Source organism: Onychostoma macrolepis, chromosome 17, assembly GCF_012432095.1.
Source record: "Onychostoma macrolepis isolate SWU-2019 chromosome 17, ASM1243209v1, whole genome shotgun sequence".
NCBI lineage: Eukaryota > Metazoa > Chordata > Actinopteri > Cypriniformes > Cyprinidae > Onychostoma > Onychostoma macrolepis.
In genome coordinates this window covers 17566907-17589388 of record NC_081171.1, presented here as the reverse complement: position 1 = coordinate 17589388, position 22482 = coordinate 17566907, and the positions used below count along the sequence as shown (strand labels likewise).

The 22482-nt window shown below is 36.9% G+C and overlaps 3 protein-coding genes across 4 annotated transcripts; 1 reads left to right on the top strand and 2 right to left on the bottom strand.

Moving 5' to 3' along the window:
* Positions 1-137: 137 nt before the first annotated feature.
* degs2 (delta(4)-desaturase, sphingolipid 2) lies at positions 138-6125 on the bottom strand. The gene is made up of 3 exons (XM_058749184.1): positions 5966-6125; positions 1840-2582; positions 138-849 (listed from the first exon to the last, which is right to left on the bottom strand). Exons 1-3 carry the CDS (start codon positions 6045-6047, stop codon positions 706-708), a joined length of 969 nt encoding a protein of 322 aa, XP_058605167.1. The 5' UTR covers positions 6048-6125; the 3' UTR covers positions 138-705.
* Positions 6126-7095: 970 nt separating this feature from the next.
* Positions 7096-11650, top strand: yy1a (YY1 transcription factor a). Its single transcript, XM_058749217.1, has 5 exons — positions 7096-8172; positions 9633-9795; positions 10166-10226; positions 10382-10540; positions 10664-11650. Exons 1-5 carry the CDS (start codon positions 7665-7667, stop codon positions 10844-10846), a joined length of 1074 nt encoding a protein of 357 aa, XP_058605200.1. The 5' UTR covers positions 7096-7664; the 3' UTR covers positions 10847-11650.
* Positions 11245-20006, bottom strand: tpp1 (tripeptidyl peptidase I). Of its 2 annotated transcripts, none has more exons than XM_058749214.1 (13): positions 19873-20006; positions 19499-19570; positions 19231-19396; positions 19002-19152; positions 18794-18915; positions 17971-18149; positions 17660-17858; positions 16672-16860; positions 16420-16492; positions 16210-16330; positions 14108-14266; positions 13680-13805; positions 11245-13396 (listed from the first exon to the last, which is right to left on the bottom strand). In XM_058749214.1, the coding sequence occupies exons 3-13, from the start codon at positions 19277-19279 to the stop codon at positions 13259-13261; spliced, it is 1506 nt and encodes a 501-aa protein (XP_058605197.1). In that variant the 5' UTR covers positions 19280-19396; positions 19499-19570; positions 19873-20006; the 3' UTR covers positions 11245-13258. The 2 variants fall into 2 exon arrangements, with proteins under 2 accessions (XP_058605197.1, XP_058605196.1); XM_058749213.1 differs by having other exon boundaries at positions 19231-19370.
* Positions 20007-22482: the final 2476 nt, after the last annotated feature.

The window sequence follows — 22482 nt, the reverse complement described above, 5'->3', positions numbered from 1 at the left end:
TGTCTCATGCTTCCTTTAAAATAAAAAAAAAAGTGTCTCATTTTCATTGAACATTACAAGCGACCCCTTACAAAACCTCTCTGCCATTATTCAGATTCATCATGTAAGATTAGGAAGTTTATTGAAATACATTGTGCTGAACAAATATATTCCACAACAGCAAGTTCAGAGTTAAACTGTCACAGTGCAAACGACAGAACATGTCAAAATATCTTAAAGACTTCAAGTTACATAATAGAGCACAAAACAATTACATATTCAGTTTTCAAAAAGGACTCCCTGATGAAAAGGCATTTTAAGTCCACTTAAACATTCCATCTCAGCAGGTGTATCTTAAGTAAGTGGCGATAGCAATAATAAACACAAATAACTGCTTTGATAAGGAACATGGATACCATAAGAACAACATCAGATGTTTTAGTTTGGAATGACTGTATGGAAAGATTGAGACAATTAGCTGACACACCCAAACAATAAAATCACAAATCATGTAACACGGTCCCAGGCGCAGGTTATTGTTATTGTTACAGTTATTGTTCAAACATTGTACAGATGGATCTATATGATGAAATGCTGTGACAGAATGTAAAGGGTTTGCAGGTTCACGTGTGAAAGGGTTTGTTCCCTTTTAACTAACAGCTTTCTAGTGCCTCACAGATTTGTGTAAATACCTTGTTTGGTTAGATCAGTAGTCTAACTCCCAATTCATTCGTTTTTGCCAAGTTTGTATTGTCTCTTGACTCTGGCGTAGGGGCCGATGGTGTCATCAAATACAAAGTCCCAGAGCACTCGCATCCAGGAAGTGTGCTGAGGGAGCGAGTCATAGTACTCTGCTGCAATCCTCTTGACCTGCAAAAAGGGAAAGGTCCGTAAATAATCAAATGTTAATGAGACTCCTGTTTTATATACTTTGAAATACAATACGCGTACCAAAGAATAAGAACAAAGTACAAAGCAGCTAAAATGTAATACATGGGTGGGGCGATGGTCAGTTTCCTGTCAGTAGTTATACTTTGGTTTAAATATTAAGAGATATTATGCACTGCGTAAGTAATCAGCTTACAGACATGCCTTTGTAGTTTATAGACGTCACACCATCAGTGTGAAAGAACCCCAAACACAATTAAATTGTCTTATGAACACTGAAGCAGCATGAAAAAGAGTTTAGCAAATATTAGTCTTTCTAGTTAGTTCCACGGCACTAAATGTCACATTCTTCCTCTTAATCGGTAATGGTGTCAAAATCAATAGTGGGCATTACTTTACCACGACATTTCCACTTGAGCTCTAGCCTGAAAAGGAAACTTCCTGACAAGTATTAAAAATCTGGGGCTGGATTCACTAAAATCGGAACGAAGTTAAGTTTAAGAAGAAATTAAAAATACCAACTACTACAGAATTTTTAAAGGCTTCAGTGATATCTGATAGTTTGCCCACTTTAAACTTTTTATTAGAAGAAAAGAAACTCCAATGGGGATTTACAATATATTGGTTATTAGCCGTTATTCCTAATGTATTATTTAATTGTATTGGTCAGTATTTGATATGTAATTTTACATACTCATTTCCTCTAGTTTTACATTTAGATTACCATTGCTGTCATCTAACCTTCATCTTTAAAACACTGAATTAATATTAATGAATGCTTAAACATTCATTTTCATACTGTACATTATTTTGTGATGCCTAAATTTATTTATAGTGTAAAAGTGACAGATTTTTTTTTTTCAACAAAGAGAGTGCAATTTTAACATCTGCCATAATTATCATCTTATCACATCAGCTAGAATTTTAATACTATGCATTTCTAAAAACAAAGGAATACAGCTAAACTCGTACCTCTGGTAATTTGCTGCCAGGAATGCTGGGGAAGTCATGGTGCTCCATATGGTATCCCACATTGAAGGTTATTAAGTTGAGAGGGCCATAATAAGAGTAGGTTTCATGACCTTTCATAAACATGTAGTGCTCAGCGATGAAGTGTCCAGAGATGGGATGCAGGCCCAAACACAGTATAGAGCCAGCGATGAGGTAGACTATGGGCTTGAGACCCCAAAAATAGTAGATGATAATGTCTACCACAAACTGTACGACTGCATTGAGCATTTCCAACCTGGTCACAGGCTTGGGGTTCACCACCAATGGACGGAGCGCGTAGAACAAAGGCTGGAGAAAGAGCCAGAACACCTTTCTGGCTGGGGTGCAGAAGAACCAGCCCTCAAGGTCGGTAGGAATATCCACGTCCAATCCATCTCCTCCAAGATAACGATGGTGGTCGATATGGTACTTCTTGAAGGATGCTGAATAAGGCAAGCCAATTGGTAGATTGGCAAACATGGCGAACCAACGGTTCCAGCGTGCCCTTTTGGTGCCAAAGGCCACATTGTGTGAAATGTCATGGATGGCTAGGGTCAAAAAGTGGTTGATGCAGCCACCGAACGCATACGCCCAAAACAACACCCACTTCCAGGAGAGCTCGTGGACCATGTAACACGCCAGGAGCTGGGTCAGTACCATCCCTGACACGACCCACTTCAGCTGGGGGTCATGACCCATCAAAGACTTGATTTCAGGATACTTTGCTGAAGAAAGAGAACATGTTAAGAACATGAGATGATATAGTTTGAATAATAATTACATATTCACACACATATACATATATATTCTTGATCCTTTGGAAATCATTCTAATATGCTTATTTGCGGCTAAATTATTAATAATGATTCTTCTTATCAGTGTTGAAAACAATTATTTTAAATTGTAATATTTCACAATATAACGGTTTTTGATCAACTAATGAAGCCTTGGTGAAAAAAAAAAAAAAATCCAAACTTTTCGCAACCAATACACAAAGATAAATATTTGTGTGCATGTATTCATATAAATATCTGCATAAATTGCACATAAAAAAAAAAATCTGAATTTTATCAATTAAGATGACCAAATGGCCATAACATACAGCTTTGAATAAAATAGTTTTGTTATGTGAAACAGGATACTATGTGATGAACAGAAAAAAAAGCAACAATATTTCTACAGTATAGTGCATTCTGCGGTAGTGCAATAATCCTTCAAACCATTACACTAAAACTGCTGCTTTAGCTCTTGAAATTAGTTTCTTGTAATAGATATTATAATATATCTTTACTGAAGTCTTGTTCACGTTGAAGGATTTGTCGTACTTCCATTAAAGACGGACTGTACATGAAATTAAGCCTTCACATCCCAATTAAGTAGCACTCACAATAATTATGCCTGTATCACTTTTAAAGCAGATTATTTTTTATGTAGATTGTACTCTAAGATTATTCACCATTACAAAACCTAATGAAGATGATCACTTTATTGCAGTTGCTAGTGGTAACCTATTAAATATGTCAAGGCACTGTTGCGTAGGTAGTCAACCAATCACTAATTCTCCTCCACAAGGGACAGACACTCCCCTGGCGGTGTGCCTTTTTAATTAGCAGATTTGTTTGCCCTGCTAATGTTCTGTTGACGCATCATTCATTGCTGCAGAATCCCTTTATACAAGTTCCACAAGGCTCTTTTTTCACAGCGGTCACTTTCACCTGTTCAATTACAGGCGACCTGCACGCAAATATGCCATAACACTTTTTCATGCAGTTTGCATAATGTCTGTATGCAAACTGTTCATATTGCCATGTTTTCTGCTGGTTTATGCTTAAGTGTATGGTTACATGTGTATCATATTTTGTTTTTTGTCAAGGGCTATTCACAGTAAGACAAGTGAATTGGGCACCTCAGTCATCATTGAAAAAGGAAATGATTCTGGTTCAGTTCCATATGTCAGATTATCTGTGTATTTGTTTGGCCTTTACAGTTTACATATCGGTCAAACAAATAGCCCTCACAAAACAAGCACAGCTGCCAGCAACACTATAGGGCTTCATGTGCAGTGATGTTCTTATACACACGTAGGTGGAGATTCTTGGATGCGCCTTTTCCTACCCCTACTCTGAACAAGATCACACCTGCCATGGCTTAATGTCACAGAAACACACAAACAGGTTTATTCTGAACAAGGTGGTTGTGTTTCAGCTTCTGCAAGTCATATTTAAGCCTAAAATAACAACATGCATGCGATGCCTCTGAACATTGGGCAAGTTCACCTGTGTAATGAGTAACCAAATGCTATAAAGTGTGTAAATAAAATGGCCACAAACTCCAGCTAGATGCTAGTCCAACCCAAGGTGATGCTTTGGTTATAAAAAAAAAAAAAAAAATCCTATATGGTCTATTATTTTAAAAAGAAATTAGAAAAAAAAAAAAAAAAACTAGCAACAATCACTTTAACACCAGGTTTTCTGCATTATTATAAAATTAATATATTTGAATGATAATTCACATCAGTTTTGTTGCTTAAAACAATTTTTTATATAATATATATATATACACCAGAGTTTGTAAATAGTATTGGCATCCTCATCCTTTCTGGAATAGTCTGAGGACGATAGAATACTTTATTAATATTTAAAGAGCTTGGGGTGTAAAACTACACATGCAACTTCACAATATCATATCAGTACCAAAAGGTGTTTTTCAGGGTCTATTGATGGAGAATTACTCTAAAGGGGGAGTTTTACAGTTCAATGTGAGCTGTCAAAAGAATGTCAGCTTTTTAATTCCTTACTTCTGTACACAGAAGAAAAAAACACTCTGACCTTCTATAATTGTGTGATATTTGTGGTGAAATCTCCAAGTTGCTCATAAATGTGTTTTATGGGGAACTGAGCTTGTGACTTGATATCTTTACAGTTAGCCTATAAGACTAGAATGTTGTTACCATGCAAGACCCACTGCTATTGTGCAAATAATGCATGGAATCAGTTTACACAAACTATCATCCCCTGAAGCCATTGTCTGATAGATGTGAGGCAGGTAAAACACATCCATGTTTCACCTGTCTACTACACCTGTCTTTAGTCTAAATATGTGTGACCCTGGACCACAAAACCAGTCTTAAGTCGCTGGGGTATATTTTTAGCAATAGCCAAAAATACATTGTATGGGTCAAAATTATGCATTTTTATTTTATGCCAAAAATCATTAGGATATTAAGTAAAGATCATGTTCCATGAAGATATTTAGTGAATTTTCTACCGTAAACATATCAAAACTTAATTTTTGATCAGTAATATGCATAGCTAAGAACTTCATTTGGACAACTTTAAAGGTGATTTTCTTAGTATTTAGATTTTTTTGCACCCTCAGATTCCAGATTTTCAAATAGTTGTATCTCAGCCAAATATTGTCCTATCATAACAAACCATACATCAACTGAAAGCTTATTTATTCAGCTTTATTCTGAAATCAATTGACACTTATGACTGGTTTTGTGGTCCAGGGTCACATATTAGACTGAACATATGGCAAAGTACGCTTAATCTGAATTACAAGTAAAAAAAGAAGGTAGTTAGTATGTAGTGTATGCATATGAAACACACGACGATAGAGTTTGTAAAAGAAAAACATTTAAAAAAATAATAATAATAAAGACACACATTCCTTACGCGCCCTCTTCACACACATAAGCGCTTGCGTACGCACGCACTCTCACTGGCACGCGCGCACTCTTCCGGACAAGTAGCCTATGTATTAAGAATTTATACTGAATTAACTTTTTTTCATTTGAAATTAGTTCGGGAAGATATCCACTAGGATTAAAATGTCATGTTAATTTTCCGAGTTCCTGTATAATCAGTGATCAGAGTCATGTCGTGACAGGCACTGTGCATAAAGCACACAGTTGAGCTTATATATCTTTACCAACACAAGATAAACAACTAGATAACAAAATCTAACACGCTCCCAAATGGTTAAATGGATGTTTAAATTAAATTCAAGTCAGTCGGCTAACCGAAATCATATCACGTCTACAGTAGCCTGTTTTAGCAAATTCTGCTGACGTACATGTATTTTCTGTCATTTAATGTAAACTTACCTAATATTTCCTTTCTTCTCCATGTGTGCGGTTGCTCATTATAGACCCATTCAAAGTCCCAGCGTCCAACTGCTTTGCCCATTTTTACACCTGTGTGCTGCTGGTGTAATGAGCTCAGGTGATTCCTCGCTTACTAGACTCGTTTGGGACACGCCCTCTTAGATAAGAGAATGAGAAGGTGTGCCTGAGAGTGCCAACGGTAAGTTTACTAACTTCAACCGAAACCCTAACCAGATCAAGTTGTTCAGAGAGCAGCCCGTACAGTCTGCCTCGTCCCACTAACTACAACTGTGCCTTGCCTCATAACCGATGACTGTGGAATGTTTGGCAGTGAGATTTGAATTATACCCCAATACACAGAAAAGACTGAATTAAATTGATTTTTTTTTTTTTTTTTTTTAATGTTTTGCTTTTGCGATTTACAGTACTTAAGCAGTTTTCAGTGTCACACTCCTGTAATTCTGGTCTAGACAGGTTTGCTTACCGCGAGAGGGCGTTTTTACACATTATAATAAGAGTTAATATTATAATAATAAGAGAGTTAAATATCAGACAAATTTAGAGGCCACGTGTGATTTAACATTATAAATTGCATGAGATAAATTAAAATAAAAAAATAAAAGGAGACATAACATTTTATAACTAGTTTAAGCATAAATAATTTATAAATAATTTAAGCAAATATAGACATAAAATTATTATGCCATAAATGCCAGAGTTTAACTAGATAAAAAAAAAGTTCAAGACAAACTTTAAGTTGGCTTGAGAAAGCCTGACCAGAATGTTTGAAAACGTTTTTAAAAGTTTGACGGTTTTCAGTCCGAATAGTTTGAAGTTTAAAGTAGTTTTAAAGCTTAATGCTTTTAATGTTTTGAAGGCAATAAAGTCTATCAGACAGACAGACAGATAGATGAGTTCATATGGCTTAGAAATATTTCTAGGGTACTCTGGGTGGTTGCTAGGGTACTCAGGTGGTTGCTATGCAGTTGCTATGGTACAAGAGGTGGTTACTTGGGGTGGTTGCTCGTGTTGTTATGTAATTTAAGCCATTTCATTATTTTATGTATTTATTTATTTATTTATTTATTAATAGGTACCTAATAATATTATGTTCAATAGATTTGCGTTTATATTGCACTACAAATGCAAAACATTACAGCATTGTTTAAAGTTATGTATTAACAGAAAATACAATGATGCAGTAGACTATGTATATATGGAACAGGCATATGTGGAACTTATACAGTATATCACTTCCACCAAGTTGTAAATCTATAGTTTCCTCTAAAAATCCTCTGTCAATTCAAAACATATTTGCAAATAAACAATTCAATTAATGTTGAAGAAAAGGTTTCCTTATACTACATACATACATACATAAGTAACCAATATATTTCACACATTATTTCGAATTCAAATTAAATGTTGTTGATATACAGTTTATCAGCTACTGTCAATGAAGATTAAAAACCTGCTGGTGGATAATTTACAAAAGTTTACTGGTGAGAATGAGGTCAAACACGAAGACCAAGATCTCGCGAGATCTCGCACGTCTGATTCTCAGGCAGAGTCCGTGAGCGGAGTCAGTCAATGTGGGACGGAGTTTTGCCTGTTTGTTAGCGGAGTAGGAGGGAAGAACGAGCCGTTGACTTGACACAGGGCTTGCGTGAAATCAGTTCGGAGAGCAAGAAAGCCAAGAATGGCGTCGGGCGAGACACTGTACATCGAAGCGGACGGCTCGGAGATGCCGGCGGAGATCGTCGAGCTGCACGAAATCGAAGTGGAGACCATCGAGACGACGGTGGTCGGCGGAGACGACGACGAGCACCAGCCGATGATCGCGCTGCAGCCGCTGGTCTCAGACGATCCGAACCACGTTAACCATCAGGAGGTGATTCTGGTCCAAACTCGCGAGGAGGTCGTGGGCTGCGACGATTCGGACCTCCACGCAGACGACAGCTTCGAGGACCAGATCCTCATCCCCGTCCCTGTTCCTGTTGCAGAGGAGGAATATATCGAGCAGACTTTAGTAACCGTGTCTGGCAAGAACCCGTCGGGAAGGATGAAGAAAGGAGGAGGCAGCGGGAAAAGAGTGGTCAAAAAGAGCTTCCTAAACTCCGCCGAGGCGAGCGGACGCAAATGGGAGCAGAAGCAAGTGCAGATCAAAACACTGGAGGGGGAGTTTTCCGTCACTATGTGGGCATCGGGTAAGTTTTGACATCGCATCAAGTGCTTTGTTCTCGCGCAGGCCTCGCGTGGGCCCTCTTCCTCTCGAGCGCGTTATAAAGCTGCCGGATAGCCCAGTGTCAGAAACGATTTTCCGACCTGAAAAGCCACTTATGAGGGTGGCCCCGGTCTAAATGTTTTTGTTTTGATGGGAAGCCATGTTTTAAGTGCGGATGGGCGCCGCCATATTCCTCCAGACCATTATGGCGGCGGCCCCGAAACATGGCGGTTCTGTGAGCGGGGAAAGATGGCGGCGGGAGCGGAGAGAGGCGCTGTGAGTCCGCCGCGCTGCTGCAGGCCGCAATGGCGCAGCTCCGTTTGAAGAAGGGGAGGGACCTAATCACACGATCTGCTGTTTGCTTGCAAACTGTCTGTCTCACAGCGCTTCAGTCCCTCAATAAACAAATGTTACCGCGTATTTAAATCTTCTAACTGAGAAATTCAGATACATCTAGCAGATTCCCGTGGCTTGCAAGGGGCGATGTTTCCCAGTTTACTTGTACGTGATTACAATTTTTACACAGTTATCAGACAAATTCCTTTTTAGGCAGGGATAATATTAATGCTTAACGTATTGCGCATTTTTATATTATGTTTATAGTGGACGGCGGTCTTTGGAAAAATACAAAAATATCTATTGGTAGCTTTTGCGATCTTGAAATCTTGGCGTTTAACGGCAGTGTAAATTCAGAAAGATGTCGTTCACATTGAACTTGGGACTAATTCACTAGAATTTGATACAAATTGTATTGTTTAAGCCCAATATTACTAAGGGGCTGAATATTTTAAATGCTGATACATACAAATGTTTAAACTACGTCGCAGCTTAGCTCTGCTGGATGTTGTAAGATATATTGCAATATTAGTTATGATGTTTTTATGGGTGTTGTGTATTTGTAATATATTTCTTAAATTCTCCGCTTTCATTTTAAGTGTGTCTGGCCTGTAACGACCAAAAATGTTTGGCTTTACTTGAATATTAAATAAAGTACATGAACATGGAGTGCAGGTTGAAACCTTGTTTATATGTTTACGAGAATGTGCACCATGAACCACTACAGACTGCGCATGCGCTTCAAAGGCTTTTTTTTTTTTTTTTTTTTGGGAACGCTCACATAATGCATACGGGGGGAAAAGACAAGAAACGCGCACTTAATTGCATTTTTGATGCCAAATACTTGACTGGAATGTAATTTGCACCACAATCGCGCCAGACCCGTTTTTTATGTATATATTAATTGCTTAGGCATTGCTTCTCTGAGACAATGGATATAATTGTTTTATTCTTAAAATTAATCACTTATGACTTGGGCGTTGCTTCATCAGTCCATTTACGTTTTGTTTGCTTTATTTGTCCTTATAACGTTTAGCTCTTTGTGAATACAGGGTGTGTGATTTGATTAAGTATTTTGTTAAACGTTTAATCTTGTGTTTTGTACAGATGATAAGAAAGATGTTGATCATGAGACTGAGGTCGAGGAGCAGATTATTGGAGAAAACTCTCCTCCTGACTACTCCGAGTATATGACAGGCAAGAAACTGCCCCCTGGTGGCATACCTGGTATTGACCTGTCAGACCCCAAACAGCTGGCAGAGTTTGCCAGGTGGGTATTCAGCCAAAAGCTTGAAACTTTATTACAGCATTTATTGATTTCTTAGGCGTAGAGTTTTATAGTAGGCTGTAAGCTTGATATTTAATGCATTTTAAACTCCACTGGGCCCAGAAATTAAAATGATCTGTTTATTTATTGTGCAGTCTATTTGAAAAAACAACAGAAAAAAAAAAAAGATTTGAAACTTGTCAAACCTATGGACAAACATGTATATAGATGGTTTACAAATTAAAGCCATTTAGTATTTTTCTGTATTCAAAAGCAATGAATTTGATTTGCTTCATGTATTTTATTCATTATTTAACTTTTAGAATTAAGCATGCATACAAATGTCTTATCCTGAATGTTTTTCACAATACAGAATGAAGCCCAGGAAAATAAAGGAGGATGACTCTCCAAGAACGATAGCATGCCCTCACAAAGTGAGTTTTTTTTAATCGTTCGTGATAATTATGTAGAAGTGCTGATTTAGGATATTGCTGATCAACTTAAAGATTTTAACAAATGAATCCAGTCACCTACATTTTTTATTTAACTTATTATCAGGATTTTTAACATTTTTGTTATGTTATCATAGGGTTGCACAAAAATGTTTCGGGACAACTCCGCTATGAGAAAGCACTTGCACACCCATGGGCCACGGGTTCATGTCTGCGCTGAATGTGGGAAGGCGTTTGTGGAAAGTTCCAAGCTAAAACGGCATCAGTTGGTTCATACTGGTGAAAAACCTTTCCAGGTAATTTTTTGTCCCTTTGTATTAATGTTTTAAAAAGTTTAATGATGCTGTTCAGAATTTTATAAAAACTGAAATATGTTAAATGTAAATAATAAATACACTTTTGAATCTTTTCCTCCCCAGTGTACATTTGAGGGATGTGGAAAGCGCTTTTCATTGGACTTTAACTTGCGCACACACGTGCGGATTCACACTGGAGACAGACCTTACGTTTGCCCGTTCGATGGCTGCAACAAGAAATTCGCTCAGTCCACCAACCTGAAGTCTCACATTTTGACACACGCGAAAGCTAAAAACAATCAGTGAGATCGCTCGCTGAAGAAAGATCCCTTAAAGACTCTGTCTGACCACAGCTTCCTGCTCCAAAACCCACTTTGTATGTCGTTTCTAGAACCATTCTTTTCTAAGAGAATCTCAGTGCACATTTTGATGGGAATTGAAATGTGAATGAGGACCTGACACCAAACTATCCCGTCAACCTTCTCACGGTATAGACCCGAGTTATGAGAGTTTCTTCTTTTGAAGATGTGATTGTTTTTGTGGACCCTCATTCACATACAAGATGCTCATTATCCTGAGCCCAAAGAAGCAAATTGCCCATCGGTGTGTCTGTTTCTACCAGTTTGCAAAGACAAAGACTGCTTTTTAGATGTCTTCAAAGTGTGCATATTGTACACTTTTTAGAGCGTAGAGCTGTCATAATATGTATGTGTGTGAGTGTGTGTGTGTGTGTGTGTGTGTGTGCGTGCGTGCGTGTGTGTGTCGTCCCTGAGACTTAAAACCTGTGAATGCTTTTCTTCAAGGAGAATGAGATACCGTTCAGCTATTTTCAATGTAAATACAGCTTTTCTTTGTGAGGTATCCTGTGCAGGTATCTCATTTTGTATACCTGTCCTGTACAAATGTTTTGAAATCATGTAGATAGAGATGTTGATTAGATTGTGTTTAACCAATTAAAACAGTTTTATCCAGCTTCAGGAAATACTGCTACATACACATGCCTTCTTTTGTAACACAGTAACAGTCTACTCAGTATGTGAAGACATTTTTCCTTCAAATTCTCTAATTTATTTAATGATATGGAATAAAGCTAAACTCCCCTGTGCAGTTCCCAAGAGCCTGAAGTTCATCATGCTGTTCGGTGTGCAGAATGCCCTCTAACCGTTGATTTTAAAAGCAAGAATTTGTGAAACCTTATGATATGGTCTGGTTAAAGTCATATTTTCTGTGGTAGACAATGGTGGCAAACAGCAGTGAGCCTAAAAATCTCTAGTTTAATCCTACATATAACTTGGTGTTGTAACGACATATAAGCGCTTAAAGTATTATAATGACCTTGCAATTTCATATGCTATTTTAAAATATCTCCACTGACACTGCATTACTTACAGCTAATAATTTTGTTAATAGCATCCTAACTTCGCATATGCATAACATTTGGTTATAAGTTGTAAATTACACAATTCTTGCTGTTTAAAAATATGTACTGTTTTTTTGAAAAGGTCCTATTAGAGCTTGCGTCTGCTGACACAACCTCATGTGTTCTCATATATCAAGACTTGCAGTGTTTTTAGAAACTAGTTATCCTTGCATAACCCTAAAATATTATATTGAACTATATTAATCTGAGCTGATTTTATGTACATGTACATCCTATATCTGACTTAAGTTTGCATTTATATAATGTAAAAAAAAAATTATCTGAATTATTTAAACTTCTCTCATGTATGTTTTGTGAGCCCATTTAAACTGAATTGATCTATGCACCAATAACACATGATTATTTGCTATTATAAATATGTTCTGCTAACTCCAAATTACAGTTCAGCAAATTACAATTACTTCTCAAAAACATTTTGTATGTTTCTGGATTATATTAAAAATAATTAAATCCAAAACTAAGCACACAAAGGCATTTATTTCAAAATAAAAACTTTAATTTGTATTTTTCAAGCAAAGAAATGAAACACATCAGTCCTAATATCCTAAAGGCAATGCATCTTTTTTTCTTTCTTTTTTTAAAAACAAAAGTTGGACCAGTTACTCAAACAACATTCAGTGCACCATACATCTAGTAGAAAAACACTCAGTCTTACCAACGACCTAGTAGTTCCAGACCAACAAATCCATTCAATATTTAATTCCCTGAGGATCTCTTCACAAAGTCTTTGAAATCAACCCATTAAAAATGTCAAAAACAGGCTATTGGTTTATGCAGCTCTCAAGTATGTTCAATAATTAGGCTGGTTTCATTAAATGCTACATTTAAACCTTGGAACAACCAAATGTTTATGTACAAAGGGTCTATTTTAATTGTTTTAAAAGGAACTGAAATTTATTATTAGGGAATATTGCACCATTCATAGATTATCATGTCACACTGTTTTGTTTAAACCAAAGAAGCTTGTCAAACATACGGTTGTGGTCTACACCTGGAAACCTCTGATCCTTTACTCTGGGACAAACCAACCTCGTCTGAAAGAACTGAAGTGGTATGACCTGTTGGACAGGGAGAAGAACTGTGGGAGGGTAAATCAAGGTTCAGTTTACACTGAAAGAACATTATTTTTTTGAAAATGATTCTTAGATGATTGACAGCTATGATATGTTGATATGATTACACAATGCATCATCATTCAGATGCTTCAACAAACATTTTTTAAAAAAAAAGTGTGCAAAGGGTGGATATTTCTTTTGCAATCTGACTAAAGCAGCAGCTCAATCCATAAGAGCCTTTAGAAGAGCAGGATAATTTGGTGTTCCCCATCCCGTTACTGGATCCCATGAAGGGGAGGCACAGAAACCCTTCCCTTCAACTTTATCATCCAGACAACTCAGGTGACATCCCTCTGTTACCTAAGGGGTAGAAGGAGAAAACACTGTTAAATCAATTTGCTAGGTGTGTATGGCTGCATGAACAGGTAAACTAAAGGTTTTAACTGTCACACTTAAGCTTCTCAATTTAACATGTAGTTGCATGTAGTTGCCATATACTGCCTTTTATGATCATTTCATACATGGAATTCTTTTAGGACAGCATTATAAGTTACGTTGATATTTTAAATGTGTATTTTGTAGATATAATAGTTCTGAACACAGTGAAAAGGGCCTAATGTTAAAAATGTTTTTAAACACTTACATCATAAAGACCTTTGCCTTGCAGTTTGTAAAGGCGAGGGTTGATGAATCCTAATGAGGGAAGACCCTTCAGAAAGCGCTGGTCATTTATGAGGGACAGAATTCCACCCACTACTGGAGTTGATGCCTTGGAAAAACATTCGGATTACAAAAAAATGTCATGTAACCTAATCTGTACTTTAAATTGTTACTAAAATGGTAAATGTACATTGTTTATGCATTTTCTACCTTACAGATGTTTGGGGTCAGTAAGATTTTTTTGTAACGTTTTTGAAATAAGTCTCTTATGCTCACTAAGATTTGCGTTTATTAGATCAAAAATACAGTGTGATAAGCTTTTTTCAAGATTCTTCAATGAATGTAAAGTAATATATTGTATTATAAGTGCACTAGCAAACAAAAAACATTGTATTTGTATTATTTACTAACCGAAGTTCCAGAAACCCATGGTATGGGTACACGGTTGGTAACAACCCAGTAGTTGTCAGAGAGTGCAGCTAGATCTGGATAGGCTCTTCCAGTGATGTTGAAATATGTCTGAGGAGGTAGAGGCTGAACACTTTTCAGATATGCTTGAACAGCACCAACCTACAGAGAACAAAACACAATAGCCTTGTTTGTCATAAATAAGCAAATACAGGTGCATCTCAAACTAGAATGTCGTGAAAAAATTCATTTTTTCTTGTAACTTATTTCAAAAAGTGAAACTTTCATATATTTTAGATTCATTACATGTAAAGTAAAACATTTCAAAAGACTGTTTTGTTTTCATTTTGATGATTAGAGCTTACAGCTCATGAAAGTCAAAAATCAGTTTCTCAAAATATTAGAATATTTACATTTGAGTTTCAATAAATGACCATCCCTACAGTATAAATTCTGGGTATCTCTTGTTCTTTGAAACCACAATAATGGAGAAGACTGCTGACTTGGAAATGATCCAGAAGACGAACATTGACACCCTCCACAAAGAGGGTAAGTCACAGAAGGTCATTACTGAAAGGTGTGGCTGTTTACAGAGTGCTGTATCAAAGCATATTAAATGCAAAGTTGACTGGAAGGAAGAATTTGGGTAGGAAAAGGTGCACCAGCAACAGGGATGACCACAAGCTTGAGAATACTGTCAAGCAAAGCTGATTCAAACACTTGGGAGAGCTTCACAAGGAGTGAACTGAAGCTGGAGTCAGTGCATCAAGAGTCACCACGCTCAGACGTCTTCAGGAAAAGGGCTACCAAGCCACTTCTGAACCAGAGACAACGTCAGAAGCATCTTACCTGGGCTGTGGAGAAAAAGAACTGGACTGTTGATCAGTGGTCCAAAGTCCCCTTTTCAGATGAAAGTAAATTTTGCATTTCATTTGGAAATCAAGGTCCCAGAGTCTGAAGGAAGAGTGGAGAGGCACAGAATCCATGTTGCTTGAAGTCCAGTGTGAAGTTTCCACAGTCAGTGATGATTTGGGCTACCGTGACGTCTGCTGTTTTTGGTCTATTGTGTTTTCTGAAGTCCACAGTCAATGCAGCCATCTACCAGGAAATTTTAGAGCACTTCATGCTTCCTTCTGCTGACAAACTTTATGGAGATGCTGATTTCATTTTCCAGCAGGACATGGCACCTGCCCACACTGCCAAAGGTAACAAAAGCTGGTTCAATGACCATGGTGTTACTGTGCTTGATTGGCCAGCAAACTCGCCAGACCTGAACCCCATAGAGAATCTATGGGGTATTGTCAAGAGGAAGATGAGAGACACCAGACCCAACAATGCAGATGAGCTGAAGGCCACTGTCAAAGCAACCTGGGCTTCCATACCACCTCAGAAGTGCCACAAACTGATCACCTCCAAACCACGCCGAACTGAGGCAGTAATTAAAGCAAAAGGAGCCCCTACCAAGTATTGAGAACATATACAGTAAATGAATATACTATCCAGAGGGCCAACAATTCACTAAAAATGTTTATTTATTGGTCTTATGAAGTATTCTAATTTGTTGAGATGCAGATCTGAATTGGTGGGTTTTTGTTAAATGTGAGCCAAAATTATCACAATTAAAAGAACCAAAGACTTACCAAAGAACTACTTCAGTCTGTGTGCATTAAATTTATTTAATACACGAGTTTCACAATTTGAGTTGAATTAATGAAATAAATGAACTTTTCCACGACATTCTAATTTATTGAGATGCGCCTGTAGATAGACACTATCACTGAAAAACTGACTTCAGCTGCTTTCATAATATGGTTGAATTTTAAAAGTATAGTATGCAAAATATCTGTATGTATGGAATGCCCAGATGACCAACATTTGTAAAATCTCACGTGGCAAACACTTTCCATTTTTATGTGAAAAAAGCAAAAAGAAGTGATTTTTTTTTTTTTTTTTACTTTTTTTTTTTCTAAACTCATTTAGCCAAATGATATTAAAAATGCAAGTAGATTTTATTTCCAAGATGACAACTGTAATTGAATTGCTGACTTCAACATGCAACATGAGGTCATGTGACAAACTTTGTGTACAAACTCATGGAGATTTACCTGATAATCTGGCATTGCAAACACATTACTGAAGCCACCTCCACTGATGTAGTCTGTGACCTCATAGGTGAGTTTGAAGGGGTTCTTGAAAGAAGTCCCACCCACCATGGTCACATAGGGACTAGATAGGGAAGAGATTCATTTCACACATCAACTATTTTTCAGTATAAAAGGTATCAGTATACAGATTATTTAGAGAGCAACAGCTACCTGGATGCAGGAAAACTTGGCCTAAAAGTATTTCTTTCCTTGGTCAAGTGTCTACAGCCTGCTCCACTGTCACCTGCATTAAAAAACAAACACAGATATATTGTATGAATGTGGCTTTCATTGAGATCTTAGACCAAAGGAAAAAAAATAAATAAAGGACTAGCATATGCAACCAGCAGTTAATAAAATGTAAAAATAAAATGCACAAAATAAAAAGCTTTTGTTCCTGCAACATGATTTTTGTTATCTTACCGGAAGCAAAAAGCATGGAAATTCCTCTGAGGCCAACTTTCATGAACTCAGTGTTGATGCGGTTCATATAGGCATCAGAAAGGCTGTCCTCGTCATCTCCATAGCTGATAGTGTGGACCCAAGGCACTGCAGACATGTTGCTGAGCAGCAGCATCCACTGAAGGAATGGCTCCTGAGTCTCATGACGACCTATAACCGAGACCAAGGTAAAGTTTGTGATCTTTACAATGCAGGAAGTCTATTTGGAAAAAGAGCCAACTGATGCACTAAAATCAAGTCATTTGAGAAGATCAATACTGAATTAGCAAAAAAAAAAAAAAGCACACATGATCCTTAATGGAATCATTCACCCATGAATAAAAATGATCTGAAATTGACTTGCCCTCAGTCCATCCAAGATGTAGATGAGTTTGAGATTTGGGGAAGCTTCACTGGAGAAAGTGTTATTATGGACTCGTATTTTGGCCAGAAGGAACAGTTTACTGGTAAATGGCTTTAATGATGGATTTGTTTCTCACAAACACTTCAAAAGAAGTAGACTGGCGTTCAGTGGATTACTTGTGGATTACGGTGATGTTTTTAATCAGCCATTTGATCTCTGATGGCACCCATTTACTGCAGAGGATCCATTTGTAAATAATTGTTGTAATGCTAAATTTCCCCAAATCAGATGGAGTAACAAACTCATCTACATCTAGGATGCAACAGCAAACTTAACCAAGGCAAATTATGTCCATGAATCAGAGTTTTTATAGTTTGAGAGAAATATTGTTTTGGAAACAAGCTGAAATAAAATAAGTTCAACTTAATGCACTAAAACCTAAATAAAATTTAATAAAAACTATACAGACAAATAAGAAATAATAAAAATGACAAGCAACAAAACTACTAAAACTTTAACTAAAATTTAATAGAAAACCAACTCAAAATATTAATAAAAACTATAATAGCATATGGTACTAACATAATGCTTCCATGGAGCACATACCTGGATTTGTGAAGACCCATGTAGAAATGTTTGCTCCACTGCTCATGATGTACTCCACATCCAGACTGGCCTCAATGCCGGCTTTCCCACCACCCTGCGTGCCCACGACCCGCTCTACAGCAGACATGTGTGTGAATGCTCCAGCAAACAGACTCATAAACTCAGCCAGGTCAGCAGGGTGGTAGTACTGCTCCAAGAACTAGTTAGTGAAGATATTTAACACAACCATGAGTAACACTTCAGAATTCTGCTCATATGATTCAATTAATGGATTTAATCAGCGAAATCTCCACAGTACATATGAGGTGTACCTGTGCCACTGCCTGACTGTTGTTAGTGGCAGTGCCCACATCTTTTGCTGTAAGGTTGTAGCGACTCCTAACGACTGAGGGGGTGACACCCAAGTGATAGCCTAATGCTGACTGTCTTGCTCCTTCCCAGCCTTTACTGATATCCTTTCCTTTCGGTGGAAAACGGTGAACACCACCCACTGAAAAGATTTAAAAAAAAAAAAAATAAAAAATAAAAACTTCACGTGATAGTGATTACTTCATAGATTTGCCATTAGAAAGTCCTTAACCCTGTAAGATCAGACATATTATTTTTTCTTTTCTTTTTTAAATGGAACAGTTTATTAAATCTTTAGACAAAATCTTTAAAATCTAAAAATAAATAAGGTTGCAAAAAGTATCATATTTGATACATTAGGCTTTTATGGCCCATATAGTATGAATGTGGAGCTCATACTCAAAGAGGGAAAAAAAGCCTCAATTTCACTAAGATGCCAGTAAAACTGAGCAAAAGACGCTGAAATTCTGATAGCCTGCAATGCACATCACTGAGAACTTTCTAACAGTATAGCAAACTACTTGCATAAATTGCATATAAATATCAGATGTCATATCTTCCAATAATATGTATTAGTAGGATGAAATTTGAATGCTTAGTTTTATAATCAAAAATCTGTAGTTTTAATTGTGCGATGTAAAACATATAAAATGTAACAATGCTGATGAATGAGAGAGTTTTGATCATGTTGATAATTCAGAGGCATCAGAAATTTTTGTATTAAACATGATACAGTAGGCTTATAGGTTCGATGCTGGAGATGAACAAATAGTGTCAGCTACTCACCAAAGTCTAGATGCTGATACACATCTTCATGAACGGAGTATAGAGATGTTGACCTCAACAGAGTGTGTGAACCTCTCCTGTAGCGGTGAAATTTAGCGCCAGGGAGTAATGCTTCAGCCACCCTAAGAAGGACAGGTAGAAGATGAGAAACTGATCTATTTTTTGTGGTCTATTGATACTATAAAATTCACTCAACATTTGTCCTTACTGCACAGTCATGACACATTGAAGGAAGTCCCGTGTTACAATTGTGTGACAGTTTTTGACCCCATGACTCTGGAGCCAATTCTGCACTACTTTCTCGGTCAGCTGAGAAGGCTGCACAAGAGCAGCCACTTCTTCCAAACTCAGATACTTCCCTAAAAAAATTATGAGAAAATGAGAACTTCATTTCTTTATTTGATTATCTGGATTATAACAAATGAGAGGCTCAATACCATATTGATGCGAGTCAGGGTCCGACACTAGTTTCAGTAATTCTTTCATCTGGTTTACATTCTGCTGCTTTAATGCAAATGTAAGTTCCACTTCCTCCAAAGGTCCAACCCGTTCAACTAGAATCCAGTCCTCAGGCACGCTAAAACATTGAGAATAACATTGCTTCTAGAGTGAATAAAATATGGAAATGATATCAGAAGTTACCAATATAGTTCATAATTTAGACAATTTAGAATTATTGCTAGGCAGAGGCATGTATGGGCTTACGAAGCGTCTTGGTCAGCCTCAAGCAGCTCCCCATTGACGAGCCAAATAAAGCTCAGGACAAAAACAGCAATCCTGTAAAAATAAACACTGTCACTTTAAGAACCCACTTTAATGCAAAATGAATTATTATATAGCCAACGCACAAGAGCAGGAGGTTACTGACTTTTGTCATTTTAATTCTAATAGTCAACTTGAATAATGAACATGCTAGAAAGCAGTACACGAGGGAACACGTTTATGTGAATTGCTTGTCCTGACCATCTGACCTCATGAGGTGAACCGCTGTCTGTGAGATTTACAAATAGTTTCTGCAAATGTGATCTATAAAGTATGATTAGCGTAAGATAACTCTATGTAAACAACGAAATACTCACCTCATTGTTTTCGCGTTCATGTACTCTGATATCTGGAAAAACAACACCAATGCCTGTGTCCTAATGTACGTGTCCTAATGTACTGATCATGTGATAGTCACGTGGCCATCAGCTGATCTTTCATTTTGATTGAGGAAGTTAATGTGCAGGATGTGTCTGTCTTCTGCAAATAAACACTTGCAAGAAAAGCAGAGAAAGTCTTAAATTTCGTAATGATCTTATAAAACAGGTAACACAGTGCATATAAATTATTCTTATTTGCAAATTTCCAAAGGGAATTTTAAAAGTTGTACTCGCATGTTTTCGGTACACCACGTTAACCACAGCTTCCGCCAAAATACCACAATCACGAGGTGCTATTTGGTTAAGAATAATACATTTAATTAATTATTTACATTTTTTTCTTTTTTTTTTATGGGTAACATTTGTTGCACACCTGTATATATAAGCTACATTTGTGTGACACACACACACACACACACACACAGATGTCTGGTTTGCTATCCTTGTGGGGAGTCTCCATCGGCGTAATGGTTTTTCTACTGTACAGACCGTATATTCTATTGCCCTACACCTAAACCTACCCCTTACAGGAAACTTTCTGCGTTTTTAGATTTTCAGATAAACATAATTTACTACTTTTATTACATTTTTTCCCTCAGTCCCCACAATGTCAAAAATGTCAGGTTTTACTATCCTTGTGGGGACATTTGGTACTGGTATATGAGGACACATGTGTATAATAACAGGGGTACTACAGAGTAAACGTGGTTTATGAGGACACTTCCTGTGTCCCCGTAAAACAAAAGGCTTAAAAAACATACAAAACGGTGTTTTATGAAATTCAAAAATTGCCAGTAGTTTCCTGTAAGGGGTAGGTTTAGGTGTAGGGCAATAGCACATACAGTTTGTACAGTATAAAAACCATTACGCCTATGGAGAGTCCCTGTAAACCACAAATGCCAGCCAAATGTGTGTGTGTGTGTGTGTGTGTGTGTGTGTTTGCCTCCCTTAAATGGTGGAAAATGAAAATGCCCATCAATTCCATGGAGCAAATGGTATGAGCTGATTTATAGATAAAATAAAAAATTGAGATATAAAATAATACTTCTTAATAGAATGATAGCCTGCTTCGAAAGAAAAGGCCATAATCTTTCAAATATGCATATATATATATATAGATATGAACTTTATGATTACACTTTTTATATATTTCCATTCCTTCTTATATAAATACATATACAAAATCTTTGCAGCAATTTGACAGCAATGACAAAAGATCTGTAATTGGTGTCTAATGCAGGGCAACTGATCAAAAGTCAGTGAAATGCTGAAGTGGAAATATGCTGTAGTCAACATACTAGTCAATTGTTTTGAGGGGTAAAAATACAATTTTGTTACCAAGATAACCTTTCAGTCCAAGCTTATACTGTGAGCTTAATAAACAATTATTTGGCTATTAGAATGTGTTTAGTTTACAGAACATTAGCTATTAATATGACATACATGGATGAGGTCAGGAGAGGAAGCAGAAGAATTGAGCTTCCTAGCAAAAACTCCAGAGTTGAACATGTTACCCATATATATTATAGCAAAGTGTTGGTTAATCCAAACAGCAAATCAACACACAACCAGCTGCATGTTGACATGGATGAGGTACAGTATTTTAGGCCCAGTACAGTAATGTAAAGTTATATAAATTAGGTGTTCAGGTAGAACCGTTGGAAATATGCTTTACCTCAACATTGTGATGCAAGGTTAAATCTCCGTGGTACCATATTTTCAGCTGGACATTTTCAGTTTAAATTGAGCATATGTTAGCTGTAATGAAAAAGTAATGGATTGTAATGCTCCTACTTTGATTCCAGTAAGTGACAAGTGAAAAGAAGCATATGTTTGACTGATTATGTATATGATAGTCTCTATTTTTTTGGAAGTTGACAAGGTGTAAATTAGTAGAAAAATGGACAGCATGAAGAAAGAATCTGATCTAAATCCCAGCTATTAATCTACATGAATGCATTCACTAATGGCTTGCACAGCAGAGGGACTATCATATAACATAGTGAATGCCTTTAGTGGCTTTATAGTCATCTTTTCGTAGGTTGTATCTTTGGCCACAACAGTGATTTGATACAGAAGTGTACTTTCAAAAAGAAAACTACACTGAGAAATATTAACCCGAGTAAGAAGTGTGACAACTCTGTTCCCCCTTAGCATATGTAGCCTATAAGAAAGGCAGTATTTGTACTTAAAGGCATGAACTAGGCCAACTATTCCTGCAGTGAAAACGGATTTTACTATTATATTTTGTATTGTAATTTAACTCGCCTAAATTTTGCCCGTGTATTAGTTAAGTGTTGTCAACGGTAGATGGCAGTGTACGCGCATTAAACGGGGTCGATTGCGCAAAATATGTTACAGCATGAAATGCAACTTTTCCGAATCAAAATATTGACTTCCAATACGCCTATTTAAATTATTATGCTTATTTTGAAGAAAAATGTCAATGTTATATAAAACAATACAATTGTACTAAGAAAATTCATAGCAAAGCAGAATAATTCTTTTGATTCTTTACTTTAAGCTCAGTCTGTTTAGCATAATTTT

What these genes read in the sequence shown, in the direction of transcription:
- degs2 (XM_058749184.1), bottom strand. Translation starts at nt 6,047, where the DNA reads ATGGGCAAAGCAGTTGGACGCTGGGACTTTGAATGGGTCTATAATGAG. An exon ending in GAGAAGAAAGGAAATATTAG is followed by an intron (nt 2,583 to 5,965) that starts GTAAGTTTACAT and finishes CTCTTTCTTCAG; the next exon opens with CAAAGTATCCTGAAATCAAG. An exon ending in CTGGCAGCAAATTACCAGAG is followed by an intron (nt 850 to 1,839) that starts GTACGAGTTTAG and finishes CCCTTTTTGCAG; the next exon opens with GTCAAGAGGATTGCAGCAGA.
- yy1a (XM_058749217.1), top strand. Translation starts at nt 7,665, where the DNA reads ATGGCGTCGGGCGAGACACTGTACATCGAAGCGGACGGCTCGGAGATG. An exon ending in CGTCACTATGTGGGCATCGG is followed by an intron (nt 8,173 to 9,632) that starts GTAAGTTTTGAC and finishes TGTTTTGTACAG; the next exon opens with ATGATAAGAAAGATGTTGAT. An exon ending in CAGCTGGCAGAGTTTGCCAG is followed by an intron (nt 9,796 to 10,165) that starts GTGGGTATTCAG and finishes TTCACAATACAG; the next exon opens with AATGAAGCCCAGGAAAATAA.
- tpp1 (XM_058749213.1), bottom strand. Translation starts at nt 19,892, where the DNA reads ATGAACGCGAAAACAATGAG. An exon ending in CCAAGTTTTCCTGCATCCAG is followed by an intron (nt 16,331 to 16,419) that starts GTAGCTGTTGCT and finishes TTCCCTATCTAG; the next exon opens with TCCCTATGTGACCATGGTGG. An exon ending in AAGGCAAAGGTCTTTATGAT is followed by an intron (nt 13,397 to 13,679) that starts GTAAGTGTTTAA and finishes TCTACCCCTTAG; the next exon opens with GTAACAGAGGGATGTCACCT.